At 37.1% G+C, this 15,212-nt stretch overlaps 1 protein-coding gene across 1 annotated transcript in view; it reads left to right on the forward strand.

Annotated features, from left to right (window-relative positions):
* The window catches only part of ADGRV1 (adhesion G protein-coupled receptor V1), a 520,998-nt gene that overhangs the window by 213,060 nt on the left and 292,726 nt on the right, over positions 1-15,212 (forward strand). The window contains exons 80-83 of the mRNA XM_029215616.1: positions 5,130-5,314; positions 10,333-10,582; positions 11,109-11,248; positions 12,778-12,938. Coding sequence (XP_029071449.1) covers positions 5,130-5,314; positions 10,333-10,582; positions 11,109-11,248; positions 12,778-12,938 — 736 coding nt within the window. The remainder of the gene's footprint in view (positions 1-5,129; positions 5,315-10,332; positions 10,583-11,108; positions 11,249-12,777; positions 12,939-15,212) is intronic.

Here is a 15,212-nt window from a genome sequence, read left to right on the forward strand (position 1 = left end):
TTTTTCTTTCTTTCTTTTTTTTTTTTTTTTTTTTTTTTTTGTGGTACGCGGGCCTCTCACTGTTGTGGCCTCTCTCATTGCGGAGCACAGGCTCCGGACGTGCAGGTTCAGCAGCCATGGCTCACGGGCCATTCCGCTCCGTGGTATGTGGGATCGTCCCAGACTGGGGCACGAACTCGTATCCCCTGCATCAGCAGGTGGACTCTCAACCACTGCGCCACCAGGGAAGCCCGTGTTTGTATTTTTTACAGATTTTTTCCTATAATTGATATCTAGTCTTATAGCATTGTGGTCAGGAAAGATACTTGATATGATTTCTATTTTCTCTGATTTACCAAGGCTTGATTTGTGACCCACGATATGATCTATCCTGCAGAATGTTCCATGAGCACTTGAGAAGAAAGTGTATTCTGTTGGTTTTGCATGGAATGTCCTATTAATATCAATTAATTTTATCTTGTTTAATGTGTCATTTAAAGCTTGTGTTTCCTTATTTATTTTCATTTTGGAGGATCTGTCCATTGGTGAAAGTGGGGTGTTAAAGTCCCCTACTATGATTGTGTTACTGTCAATTTCCTCTTTTACGGCTGTTAGCAACCTAATGTATTTAGGTTCTCCTATGTTGGGTTCATAAACATTTACAATTGTTTTATCTTCTTTTTTAATTGATCCCTGATCATTATGTAGTTTCCTTCTTAGTCTCTTGTAATAGTCTCTATTTTAAAGTCTATTTTTTCTGATATGAAAATTGCTACTCCAGCTTTCTTTTGATTTTCATTTGCATGGACTATGTTTTTCCACCCCCTCACTTTCAGTCTGTATGTGTCTAGTTCTGAAGTGGGTCTCTTGTAGACAGCATATATACAGGTCTGGTTTTTGTACCCATTCAGCTGGGCTGTGTCTTGGTGGGAGCATTTAATCCATTTACATTTCAGGTAATTATCGATATGTATGTTCCTATTACCATTTTCTTAATTGTTTTGGGTTTGTTATTGTGGTCTTTTCCTTCTCTTGTGTTTCCTGCCTAGAGAAGTTCCTTTAGCATTTGTTGTAATGATGGTTTGGTGGTGCTGAATTCTCTTAGGTTTTGCTTGTCTGTAAAGGTTTTAATTTCTCTGTCGAATCTGAATGAGATCCTTGCTGGGTAGACTAGTCTTGGTTATAGGTTTTTCCCTTTCATCACTTTAAATATGTCTTGCCACTCCCTTCTGGCTTGCAGAGTGTCTGCTGAAAGATGAGCTGTTAACCTTATGGGGATTCCCTTGTATGTTATTTGTTGTTTTTCCCTTTTTGCTTTTAATATTTTTTCTTTGTATGTAATTTTTGATGGTTTGATTAATATATGTCTTGGGGCTTCCCTGGTGGCACAGTGGTTGAGAGTCCACCTGCCGACGCAGGGGACATGGGTTCGTGCCCTGGTCCAGGAAGATCCCATATGCCATGGAGTGGCTAGGCCCGTGAGCCGTGGCTGCTGAACCTGCACATCCGGAGCCTGTGCTCTGCAACAGGAGAGGCCACAACAGTGAGAGGTCCACGTACCGCAAAAAAAAAAAAAAAAAAAATATATATATATATATATATATATATATATATATATATATGTCTGGCGTGTTTCTCCTTGGATTTATCCTGTATGGGACTCTCTGTGCTTCCTGGACTTGATTATTTCCTTTCCCATATTAGCGAAGTTTTCAACTATAATCTCTTCAAATATTTTCTCAGTCCCTTTCTTTTTCTCTTCTTCTTCTGGTACCCCTGTAATTCTAATGTTGGTGTGTTTAATGTTTTTCCAGAGGTCTCTAAGACTGTCCTCAATTCTTTTCATTCTCTTTTCTTTTTTGTGCTCTGCCGTAGTTATTTCCACTATTTTATCTTCCAGGTCAGTTATCCATTCTTCTGCCTCAGTTATTTTGCTATTGACTCCTTGTAGAGAATTTTATATTTCATTTATTGTGTTGTTCATCTCTGTTTGTTTGCTCCTTCGTTCTTCTAGGTCCTTATTAAACGTTTCTTGTATTTTCTCCATTCTATTTCCAAGATTTTGGATCATCTTTACTATCATTAGTCTGAATTCTTTTTCAGGTAGACTGCCTATTTCCTCTTCATTTGTTTGGTGTGGTGGGTTTTTACCTTGCTGCTTCACCTGCTGTGTGTTTCTCTCTCTTCTCATTATGCTTAACTTACTGTGTTTGGGTCTCCTTTTCACAGCCTGCAGTTTTGTAGTTCCCGTTGTTTTTGGTGTCTGCCCCCAGTGGGTGAGGTTGGTTCTGTGAGTGGTGTGGGCTTCATGGTGGAGGGGACTGGTGCCTGTATTCTGGTGGATGAGCTTGGATCAAGTCTTTCTGGTGGGCAGGACCGTGTCCTGTGGTGTGTTTTGGGGTGTCTGTGACCTTATTATGATATTTGGTAGCCTCTCTGCTAATGGGTGTGGTTGTGTCCCTCTCTTGCTAGTTGTTTGGCATAGGGTGTCCAGCACTGTAGTTTGCTGGTTGTTGAGTGGAGCTGGGTCTTAGCGTTGACATGGAGATCTCTGGGAGAGCTTTTGCCACTTGATATTACATGGAGCTGGGAGGTCTCTGGTGGACCAATGTCCTGAACTTGGCTCTCCCACGTCAGAGCCACAGGCCTGACACCCATCCAGAGCACCAAGACCCTGTCAGCCACATGGCTCAGAAGAAAAGGGAGAAAGGAAGGGAGGGAGGGAGCAAGGGAGGGAAAAATAAAAAGAAGTAAAGTTATTAAAATAAAAGAAAAAAATTATTAAAAATCAAATAATTGGAAAGTAATAAAAGAAAAGAAAAAAGAAAGAAAGAAAGAATATAGCAACTGAACAAAAAAACCAATCCACCAGTGATGAGAAGCACTGAATACTATATTAAAAAAAACAAACAAAAAACGGACAGACAGAACCCTAGGACAAATGCCAAAAGCAAAGCTATGTAGACAAAATGACACAAAAAGTATATACATACACACTCACAAAAAAAGAAAAAGGAAAAAAAGTCTATATATAAAAAAGAGAAAAAGGAATAGAGCAACCAATCAATAAACAAATCTATCAATGATAATAAACTCTAAATACTAAACTAAGTTAAACATAAAACCAGAAACAAATTAGATGCAGAAAGCAAACCCCAAGTCTACAGTTGCTCCCAAAGTCCACCACCTCAATTTGGGATGATTCGTTGTCTATTCAGGTATTCCACAGATGCACGGTACATCAGGTTGATTGTGGAGATTTAATCTGCTGCTCGTGAGGCTGCTGGGAGAGATTTCCCCTTCTCTTCTTTGTTCGCACAGCTCCTGGGGTTCAGCTTTGGATTTGGCCCCGTCTCTGCATGTAGGTCCCCTGAGGGCATCTTTTGGGAAGTCTGAGGTCTTCTGCAAGCATTCAGTCGGTTTCTTGTAGGAGTTGTTCCACATGTAGATGTAGTTTTGATGTATTTGTGGGGAGAAAGGTGATCTCCACATCTTACTCCTCTGCCATCTTGAAGGTCTCCCTCCTTGTTTTATTTTTTGTGTGCTTTGCTGAAAGAAACTTTCTCTTACCCTTGAATATGTATGAAAGTTTGAGTGGCTCTAGAATTCTTGGATCACAGCCTTAAAATCTTGAAACTGCTTATGTTGCTCTGTTGGCTTCTGTCATTTCATTAGCAAAAAAAGTCTGATGTCAGACTGAATTTTAATTTCTCTGTTAGTAATTTTTTTCCTGTCTGATTTCTGGTAAGATTTTTTAAAAACTCTTGAAATTATATTTTAAAATCACCCAAATACATCTGGTGTTGTTTCTTTTCCTAATTTTCTCTGGAATAAAGCAAACTCTGCATTTTAGACGTATTTCTTTAGCTTATCAAGGATCTATGTTGCTTTTTTCTTTTACCTAATATTTTATATGCTTGTTGTATCTTACAGGTTTGTCCCATTTGTCTGTAATATTTTCTCTGAGTTCTGGGAGTGTTTCTTGAGCTTAGTTTTCATTTAACATATTCAGTTTGATCGTTTTAGTAACCAATGGGCTGTTCCCTGTCTCCCCATTGTAGTTTTTACTTTTTAAATTTCATTTTGTACCTTTTATCTTTACCCTGTGTATTATTCTCCATTATTCCTAATTGTCTTTAAGATGGCTACTCTTATAAACTTAAATCTTGAGTTCAGCCATCATCTCGGCACTCTATAGATTACAAAGTTATTAAAAAATATATAGAGAATATTGAGCCACTTTCTCAGTGAGCTCAACTAATAGCAGTAACAGAAAAATCATTTCAACATTGTCATAAGTTCATTAGTAAAAGTATGTGCAACTTACAGAGCGTAATCATGTATGCCAGCAGCTGAGGCATAGGGTAGAAATCACAGAAAAAGTGATGACTAATTTGGATTTTGAAGAATTAATAGGGACTCCTCAGGTATCTAAGAGTGTAGTGGAATAACAAGTCAGTGGCTTCACACCCATGCTTACTCTGACAGTAAAAATGTGTCCCCCATCATTCATGTGAGGGGTAAAAATTAAATCATGAAGGCTATTTTCCTCTTACTCTCCTTGTCCCTCAAACAACAAATAACCCAGTCCGTTCAGGTAGGAAGGCTCACACTTACCAATAAAGTTAAGAGTATCAGGAGCTCTTGACTACTCTTGGTTGGAAAAGGATTTTCTCCTTTGATGTTTGAGAAATTTAGTGATACGTGGTGGCTTCTGTCTAATAAAAAACAGATAAGAATAAATTTTGTTCTATTATAGACATATATTCTTGTGTCTATTTCCTTAGTTGTTGGTCGAAAGAAAACAGAATCTTGGGGTAGGTGTAAAAGTGAGATTAATTTGACTCGTGATGTTAATTATTGTAGTTAAAATTAAGTGACCAATGCAACTGTTTGGGGCTTTATCTAGATATTAAGTAGAAGATATTATAGTGATTATGCCTTTTCTTTATAAAATGATTATTTATGCTTTTTAAAGTACAGATGTATTTGAAATATGATTTTGATGCTAACTTCTCTTAAATTCTTCATAGGTTCATCTTCATTTTTGTTAATGTTAGTAACTGGTAATAAAGAACAAGTTATACCATATATATCATTTAAGCAGTTTATTTTTGAACATATATTTTTATACTTGGATTTTTTTCCAGATAACTGTTGAAGGAAAGAAGCAAGCATTAAGCATTGAAAGCCGAAATCTTTTCTATGAGATTCTTTGTGCTCTCGTTAACCCAAAACGCAAGGACACTAGGGGATTCAGTCACTTTACTGAAGTGGCAGAGAATTTTGCCTTTTCTCTACTGACTGATGTTACTTGTGGCTCTCTTGGTGAAAAGTAAGTATCATTTAATATAATAGCAGTACCTTATATGTATTCCTTCAGTTTACAAAGTAATATGCAGTGCAAATTGACGTTTAACTGATGTAACTCAGGATTATACAATCAATACATTGTACCTAATGGGCAAATTAAGTTAATTATTTGAAGAAAACATAGAAACTACATCAAGAGAAATTAACTTATACTGTCAGTTATATATTCCTCTTGTTTTGAAGGTTCTTTTAAAAATAAAAATGTGTTATTGCTTACTCGTATTTATATAATGAGTAGAAGATACATTTCTGAATGGAAAAAAAAGTAAGATGATTCCAACTTTTAGACATATTTTAGGCCATATTTTTTATTGTGGTAAAATACACATAAGATGAAATTTACCATGTAAACTGTTTTTAGGTGTACAGATCAGTGGCATTTAGTACATTCACACTGTTGCCACCATCACCACTTGCATTTCCAGAACTGTCATCTTCTCAAATTGAAAATCTTTACCCATTAAGCAGTAACTCCTCTTTCCTCCCTTCCCCCAGCCCTGGTAACCTCTATTCTACTTTTCAGTCTCTATGAATTTGCCTATTCTAGGCACCTCATAAGTGGAATCATACAATATTTGTCCTTTGTGTCTGGTGTACTTTGCTTAGCATGTCTTCAAGGTTCATCCATGTTGTAGCATGTGTCAGAATTTCACTCCTTTTTAAAAAAAGTTTTTTTAAATTGACTTACAGTTTATTTACAATGTTGTGTTAGCTTCTGCTGTATAGCAAAGTGATTTAGTTATAATATATATACATTCTTTTTTATATTCTTTTCCATTATGATTTATCACAGGATATTGAATATAGTTCTCTGCTCTGTACAGTAGGACCTTGTTGTTTATCCATTCTATATATAATAGTTTGCATCTGCTAACCCCAAACAATCCCTCCCCCTGCCCTTGGCAACCTTTGTCTGTTCTCTATGTCTGTTTCTGTTTTGTAGATAGGTTCATTTGTGTCATATTTTAGATTCCACATATAAGTGATATCGTATGTTATTTTTCTTTCTGACTTACTTCACTTAGTATGATAATTTCTAGGTCCATCCATGTTGCTGCAAATGGCATTATTTCATTCCTTTTGTTTCTATGTAGTATTCCATTGTATATATGTACCACATCTTCTTTATCCATTCCTCTGTTGAAGGATATTCAGGTTGTTTCCATCTCTTGGCTATTGTGAATAGTGCTACTATGAACATAAGGGTGCATATATCTTTTCGAATTATAGTTTTGTCTGGATATATGCCCAGGAGTGGGATTGCTGGATCATGTGGCAACTCTATTTTTAGCTTTTTGAGGAAGCTCCATTTTGTTTTCCATAGTGGCTGCACCAACTTACATTCCCACTAAGAGTGTAGGAGGGTTCCCTTTTCTCCACACCCTCTCCAGCATTTGTTATTTGTAGGTTTTTTAAGATGGCTCTTGGGACTGGTGTGAGGTAGTACCTCATTGTAGTTTTGATTTGCATTTCTCTAATAATTAGCCATGTTGAGCATCTTTTCACGTGCCTGTTGGCCATCTGTATGTCTTCTTTGGAAAAATGTCTATTTAGATCTTCTGCCCATTTTTTGATTGGGTTTTTGTTTTTTTGTTGTTGAGTTGTATGAGCTGTTTGTATATTTTGGAGATTAAGCCATTGTCAGCTACATTATTTGCAAATATTTTCTTCCAGTCTGTAGGTTATCTTTTTGTTTTGTTTATGGTTTCCTTTGTTGCACAGGAGCTTGTAAGTTTGATTAGGTACCATTTACTTATTTTTGCTTTTGTTTCTATTGCCTTGGGAGACTGACCTAAGAAAACATTGGTATGGGTTATGTCAGAGAATGTTTTTCCTATGCTTTTCTTCTAGAAGTTTTATGGTGTCATGTCTTATGTTTAAGTCTTTAAGCCATTTTGAGTTTTTGTGTATGGTGTGAAGGTGTGTTCTAACTTCACTGATTTACATGAAGTGTGTGTCCAACTTTCCCAACACCACTTGCTGAAGAGACTGTCTTTTTTCCATTGTATATTCTTGCCTCCTTTGTTTAAGATTAATTGACCATAGGTGTGTATGTTTATTTCTGGGCTCTCTATTCTGTTCTGTTGATCCATATCAACTTTTAGACATACTTTAATATACTGTTAATTGTGTTTCTCCCTGGAGTTTTGGTTCAATTTCATCCATTTGGAGGCAGTTCTCTGAATGTTGTTGAACTTCAGAGTCTGTTGTTTTAGAACATATTGCTGAACTTCAGAAATGTTGTTTCATGGCTGGAGTTTCAGGGCAGAGAGCAAGTAAGAGGAAAAGGAAAAAGTAAAATGTGTTTTGTGTATTAACTATATAGTTAATTTTGTAACTATATGTTAATATTCTCCAGTTCTGGTGTTTTATTGATAAATTACATTCATAAGGTAAATTGGATCATTGTAGTACAAAGACCTAAATCATGTTTTAATTCTGTTTGACTTAACATAAAAATAGCTCATAATAGAACATGGTTGGAAGTTGATATTTCCCTCCAATTTTCACAGAGTACTATGTTATTTAAAAAAAAATTATTGTTATTTAGTGGGACATGTCTGATTAAAAGTGTTGTTCAGTGAAGTCAAATAGTTCATAGCTTTGTATAGTCTCAGTCCTTTCTCTTTGTTTTTCAATATTTATGCAAGATCACCAGGATGTTGAGATAGTGGTAGACGTGAACCATCTACCCTGCTGTGAATGTTGATTCCATCTTTGCACTCAAAGGCCTGGTGAGAACTCAAAAGGGTATAAGATGCACAAAAGGAGTGGCTTTTTCTGTCTTGTTGCCTAATGTATTCTCAGGGCCTAGAACAGTGTCTGGTACATGGTAGATTCTCAGCGGTTATGGTATAATGAGTGAATAGAATGAACAAAGGAATCAATATGTTTTTGGCCATGTGCATCGTCCCTGCAGGCTTGCTGTTTCGCATGTATAATGGCAGCCAGGCAAGAGGAGCAAGCATGGCACATTTGGGGAAATCATCAGTTGGGGAGATAATCAACCTTTAAATATTGAATATAGAATACGTTAGGTAGGGTGTGTATATGCGTGTGTAGGAATCCGATTTAGGATTTTAGAGCGATCGTGTTGAGGACTATGTTAAAGATGAGTTTTTTTTAACTCAGGGAACTCTAAAGATGTTGACCATTCTAATATGCATTATTTATACATTGTCTTAAGCAGTATTCAGGGGCATCTACTGGGAGTGAAGGGTTTGGGAATAGAGCAGGGATATTGAGGAGAATGATGGTATCTAGAACAATCATTTGGAAGCCAAGTAAAAACAATGTCAAGTGGCATAGAGGGTCTGACTGAAGTCGGTCATTGTGGATTTGTAGTGGTGCCAATCTACATGTTAATGTGGGGTTTTCCCCCTCATTTAAACCTAGGTGTAAAGCAGATTTGGGGATTGATCAAAGTAAGTGCATTGGAAGGGCATGGATATAGGAGGTTAAAGTGTCAGGGAGAGTGTAGTTGTCGTCAGGCCCTCTTAAGGGGCCAGGGATATGACACACTTGTGTCAAGGTTGGGTAGAGTCACTGTACCTGTTGTGTTCGTCTCAGAATGCCAACGTAATGGGGTCCCTGATAGCGCTGATGGGCTAAATATCAGAAGATTCCAGGGTGGGTGGGTAGCGGGCAGGTTCACTGGTCTCAGTCACATTGTACCTGGTCAGGGGTGGGGAGGTCGACAGTGGCAGCTTTTTAGCTCTGAGTCACCAGTGAAGATATAGGAAGCTAGATGGGAAGATGAAGAGATGAGCTTTTTATAAGCTGTTGTGGAGGTGTAGATGGCCTATATGGATTGAACTGTTTTAATAGGAGTCTTGGACACAGGGGTCTAGAGCCTGGATGAATGGCTGGACTAAAGATAGATTTTAAAGGTACCAATTCAAATGTGGTAGTTAAAGATTTTTTTAAAAGAGAGTATATAGCTAGAGGAAAAAGTTAGCCCTTACCCTTTCTTTTCTTTTTCAAATCTTCTGTTTAAAATTCTCAACTCCATTTCCCAGGTTTGGGGCCTTGACGAGGTATTTGTATCCATGATACATTTATATATACTCAGCATCCCTTTGGCCCATGTAACTTTTAAAACTTAATGCATGAGTTTTATCCTAATATATTCTCCATTCTTTTTGAGGCATGTTTTAGGTATGATTCACCTTTGTATCTCCTCATTGTTTGCAAACATGATAGATCCACAGAAAAAAAAGGTATCAGATTTTTTGGAGGACTGGTTAAAAAATACAGATTCATAGAACCTCTAGCCTCCCCCAGGCAAGGTTTCTGATTTAGTAAGAATGGGATGTGATCTAGAAATCTGTATTTTAAAACAAGCTTCAAGGTGATTTCAACACACACTGAGGTTTGGAAGCAGTTTCACTGAGCACAGGATCTCGTGCCTAGGGAATGTTGAAAACAGTTGTTAAATGGATAAAGATCCCTGCTCAGGGCTGTTTCTTTTATCAGATATATGGTTAAATTGGAAATGCTCTGATGGCTTAGAAAGTGGTGAGGTAAACTTGATGAAAACATGGCTCTAGGTATGTAAGTTTTATGATATTCTTGAATATAAAGCAGAGTTTCAGTTTAGTGGTGCATCCTTTCCTCAACCTATTCCACCAATGCTGATGTGACTAATACAGAAAAGTACATTGTATAACCACAGATCTGACATCTGTGAAACAGCTTTCAAAAGCCCATGTTTTAGGTTATAAGGGGGATCAGGCAAGAGGATGCAGAAAGTTCTGTGCAGAAAATCCTAACAATTCACCATAAAAGAACTGAAAGCACATTCTCTTTACTGCTCCTGGGTAGGTAGTGTCATAGTTATACATAAAGAAAGGAGCTCCAGTGTGATGAATTTTAACAAATATGTTTTTAACAAATATGTTAAAAAAAATTTAACAAATATTTGCAAATACATATGCAAATGCATGCCATTTTAGCAGAACCTTTGCTTTTCTGTCATAGAAGCAAAACCATCCTTGACAGTTGCCCGTATTTGTCCATACTGGCTCTTCACTGGTACCCTCAGCAAATCAATGGGCACAAGTTTGAAGGAAAAGAAGGTGATTATATTCGAATTCCAGAGAGGTTATTGGATGTTCCGGATGCAGAAATAATGGCCGGGAAAAGTATATGTGAATTAGTCCAGTTTACAGAGTATAGCAGCCAGCAGTGGTTTATAACTGGAACTAATCTTCATGCCCTGAAAAATAAGGTAATCTATCATTTAAAGAATTATGTGGTTAGAATCTGATTTTTCCTTAGCAAACATATTCCACAGGATACATTCACTTGATCAGATTTGTGGTAAATGCTAGACATGGTGAGCTAATTACGAAACATGTCCTATCTTTATGAGCTAGTTGTAGAATGTTTAGTCTCAAAAATTGTTGGAAATATTTCCTTCATGTTTTATTAAGTAAAAAAATATATATAAGTGGAGAAAGTGAAAAAAAAACCCATAGCTTTCACTAATGCTATATTGTATTGTATATCCCGCTTGTGATGAAGTCTGACAATAAAGTCTGTCAGCTGGAGACCGCTCAGCAGCTGGAGTAGAGGTAGAATGTTTGCAGTGGAAAACCAACCAGACAGCCTGCATTCATAAGCTATGAATAATAGTGACAGTAAGCAAGTAACTAAAATGACTAGAAAAATGAAGCAAAGTTCAGAATGGGAGATTCAGTCATGACATTAATTTGAAAAAATCATTACATTTTCTATTCTTTTTGGCATTGTAGGTATTATCTTTGAGTGTGAAAGGCCAGAGTTCACAACCCCTGACCAACAACAATGAGATTCTCTACAGGATTTATGCTGCTGAGCCTAGAATTGTTCCCCAGACATCTCTGTGTCTCCTTTGGAATCAGGCTGCTGCAAGGTACTTGTTAATAATTCTTTAAAATCAGAATTTGTTCCTTCCCCATTCTAGTATCATTAAGCCCAGTTTTTTTTTTTTTTTGTACTGAACATAGAGGTCTCAGGTGAGATTTTAGACTGGAGAATAACCTCTACACTAAATGAGACAAAGCAGCATAGGAAATGGTCTAGCCTTGTGCAGGTGGCAAATGCAACCAAACAATTTAAATATGTGTTTAACACATTATGTACTCCTTTATTATTACTACTTTCATGGGACATAGTGTGAGTTCTACTCAATTCAGATAACCTCCCTGTGGTTATTGGTTAATTTATTGAGCAGGGAAGGAATTTCTTTTGACCCCTTCCATCTGGGCTTGTGGTTCTGGATCTGCTGCTCTATGTTTAGAGGGAGTAGTAGGGATTTATAATTCTAGTCCACATATGACTTGGAGTACATTTTGGGATTAAAGCCATGCACAAGAATGAGAAGAAGGGCATGATTCTTTCTTTAACTCTCCTTGGCCTAAGACATGTTTCTGAGCAGTTCTCTCTCTGGGAGCTCAACCAGGGCTGCAGGGTCAGGCATTGCTGGCTTAGAAGGTTTAGAGTTCAAATCAGTCACTAGGTTCTGTTTGTTACTAACTTACAGCCACACCAACTAAAATTCTAAAGAGGGTTCAACAGCTTAGTTGGGTAACCAACTGTCCTTCAAACACCAAAACTCTCCTTAGTCTCGTGAAAAAATAATTTTCCATTGAAATTCCTAATGTCTGAGGACACATCTTAAACCTAATACACTCTACAATCCTCAATATATAATTAATACTGAATGTTTCAAGCTTGAATCTGCAGTTGGGATTAAGAAGTTTTAAGTCCTTAGAAAAGTAAAGGGATCAAGAGGCACTGGAAGGGAAGAGGCTCAATCGGTAGTCACTGAGGGATGCTCGGAAGGCATGGAATGTGACACTGTATTTGCTATAATAATGACAGTTATTGTGGTAAAAGCCAAACCTTAAAGAAGGAAACACCTGAAAGAACCCTGGGAAACATTTACATAATACAACTGGCTCAAAATCCAAACAAGATGAGCTAGGAAACTTAGAAAAGCATGTAAGTAATTTATGTGGCTCAAAATAAAGGAGTTGTGAAAAATGAGGAAGGGTGAACACTGCACATTTGATGGCTATGTTGACCTTTTTTTATTCTTGAATGCTAGGGAAGAGTACTTTCTGTTGAACACCTTGAGTGTGTTTGCTTTAGATTAGGTAGGGACTGATACTGCTCTTTTGAGAGGACCAGCTTCTTCGGTATTGGGAATGCTTCTGCAGATTTAGTTAGTATTTAGGCTGCTTCTTAAAGTATCTGTGGGATCTTTGTGTCATGTCTTGGACAAGATGTTCCCTCCAATGTTTCTTCTTGAAAATGTGGTCTGCTTACGTCTTGAGTAAAGAACACTTAGGTTCAGTAAGTTATTTTTTCTTTAAAAGCCATCTCAACGCCTAAAGTATTGATGAAAGAGGAGTAGTGACGATTGTGTTTTTGCCCTAGCTGGTTGTCTGACAGTCAGTTTTGCAAAGTGGTTGAGGACACTTCAGACTACGTGGAATGTGCCTGTTCATACATGTCTGTGTATGCAGTCTACGCCCAGACTGACAACTTGTCTTCATACAACGAAGCTTTTTTCTCTTCTGGATTTATATGTATCTCAGGTGAGTTTCAGTATTTTTGAGTCAACAATTTAAAATATCGATGAGAATAAAACCTGTTTTCCCGGAGTCTTTTTGTATATGCAAGATGTGGACGTACTGTAATTCATCAACACAAGGAGAAAATAAACTTTCCCATGGTCTTGTTCATTAATTCATACAGCAGTTGTTTATGGAGGACCAACTTTGTACTGAGGGAAAGGAAAGAGCAAGACATAGTTCCAACTCATCTGTAATATAAAGTACAGTGTGGGATAGAAGCTAGATAGTAAGAAAGGGTATAGTTGATAGTGCTGTGATTTAGAAGGCAGATTCTGCAGTGGAATATCAGGATTGTGTGAGATAATATAAACAAAGCATTTTGTATTTTCATTAGAAAATAAACCTATCCCTTGGGTTGATTTGTATTCTGCAGTCTAGACTAAGCTCTAAATATGGCTTAACCACTGTGTTAAAAAAGAAATTGTCTTTCACCTTCTACATCTAGGTCCCATTTCTGGCAGGAATAGGAATTTGAGTTGTGTTAATGTCTGTCAAACTATTTACCTATAACTTAGCTTTGAATAACTATAGAATTATTCTCATTTGCTGTTTTGATTTTGTGGTTGGGAGTCTGAGAATTCCTTACACTACATTTATGTCCCCACCCTCATCCATTCTGTGCCCTGAGTCATCTTTTACAGACGTACAGCAGCTTCTGTGAACAACATGCTACATAGAGGACTGGGTATAGGGTAACTCTGAAGCCAAATGGCCTGGGTTCAAATCCTGGTCCTCCCATTGGCGAATTGTGAGACCTGGGCCTAATACCTCCATTTCCATACCCACAATATATGATTTTAAATTGTGTTAGGGCTTCCCTGGTGGCGCAGTGGTTGGGAGTCCGCCTGCCGATGCAGGGGACACGGTTTCATGCCCCGGTCCGGGAGGATCCCACATGCCACGGAGCGGCTAGGCCCATGAGCCATGGCCGCTGAGCCTGCGCGTCCAGAGCCTGTGCTCCGCAACGGGAGAGGCCACAACATGTGAGAGGCCTGCGTACTGCAAAAAAAAAAAAAAAATTATGCTTAAATTGTGTTAACAGGGTGGTAGATATACTAACTCAGACATTCTGCTTTCATGATATTTTGTGTGTAAATGTGATTATCATTGAATTTATGTCTTTTACTTGGTGTGCAAACAGTCCCCTAGCAATCTTTATCAATTAGGAAAATTTTGTGGAGGTAGAAACATGTAATTAATTATTCTTCTTTGTCCTGGTTGTTAAATCTTTCTACTATAATTTAATGTTCTGTGTCCTAGTTAAAATATTTTCATTATAATTTCATTTTATAAAGTTATACATTTTCCTTAATGTATCTTAATTCTAAACCTAACTTAGATTCAGTAGCAAAAGTTAATAATTTCTTATTCTTAATAGCATCTTCCATAAGAATGATGTTTCTTGCTTAATAGATTCTTCTAGGTACACAGAGTTCCAAAATCAGATGGAGACATCCTATTTTACTTTGATGCAATCTATTTACAGAAATTTCATAGACTGATGAAATAGAGCCAAAAGGTAAAATGCTGAAATAAAATCTATTTAGATGTCATTTCATGTATTTCCATAGAGGCATAAATCTAAGTGCTAATATAACCCACAAAAATCCTTTGCTTGTTCTAAATACTAAACATCAAAGCAAAGAGTTTTAAAAACTAAAGAGAGAATGTTACCTTGATTTTTTTTAGAAGACTAGCAGGACTGTAAGATATTTCCTGAGAGAATTGTTAATAAATATGCATTTTTGCAACTAACTTGAAAAGGCTGCATAGATTTACTCATGTATTTGAGAACCAACACCCAAATATTAATATCTACATTTATTACTTTTGACTTGGACTCATATTTGAAATTATTGGGTTTTTTCCCCTCTGTCCATGACATATTGTAACATGGATTGCACGTTCTGTGGATCAGGAGACATAAAGTCCTATCTTTGTGCTCAGTTTCAGCTTCTGGGGAGGATGACATTCTATCACTCTGAGGGCCCCCAGGAACGAGGCAAGAGATTTTTATATATCTTACATACACATTCTCTAATTTAGGTCAGGCCACACCAAATATCCCTCTGAATTTGGAAACAATCTGACAAACTCTTTTCATGAAATGCGGTAACATACAATTAGACAGGAATTAAACTCTTTCTAAAAAAATCAGGATAGATCACAGTGTATCTGTTCCAATTCTAGTTTACAGTTCTGGTTACTTTACTAGAGCAGAACAACTAAAATGAT

Source organism: Monodon monoceros, unplaced genomic scaffold (genome assembly GCF_005190385.1).
Source record: "Monodon monoceros isolate NGI ecotype Baffin Bay Population unplaced genomic scaffold, NGI_Narwhal_1 Super_Scaffold_12, whole genome shotgun sequence".
In the NCBI taxonomy this organism is placed as follows: Eukaryota; Metazoa; Chordata; class Mammalia; order Artiodactyla; family Monodontidae; genus Monodon; species Monodon monoceros.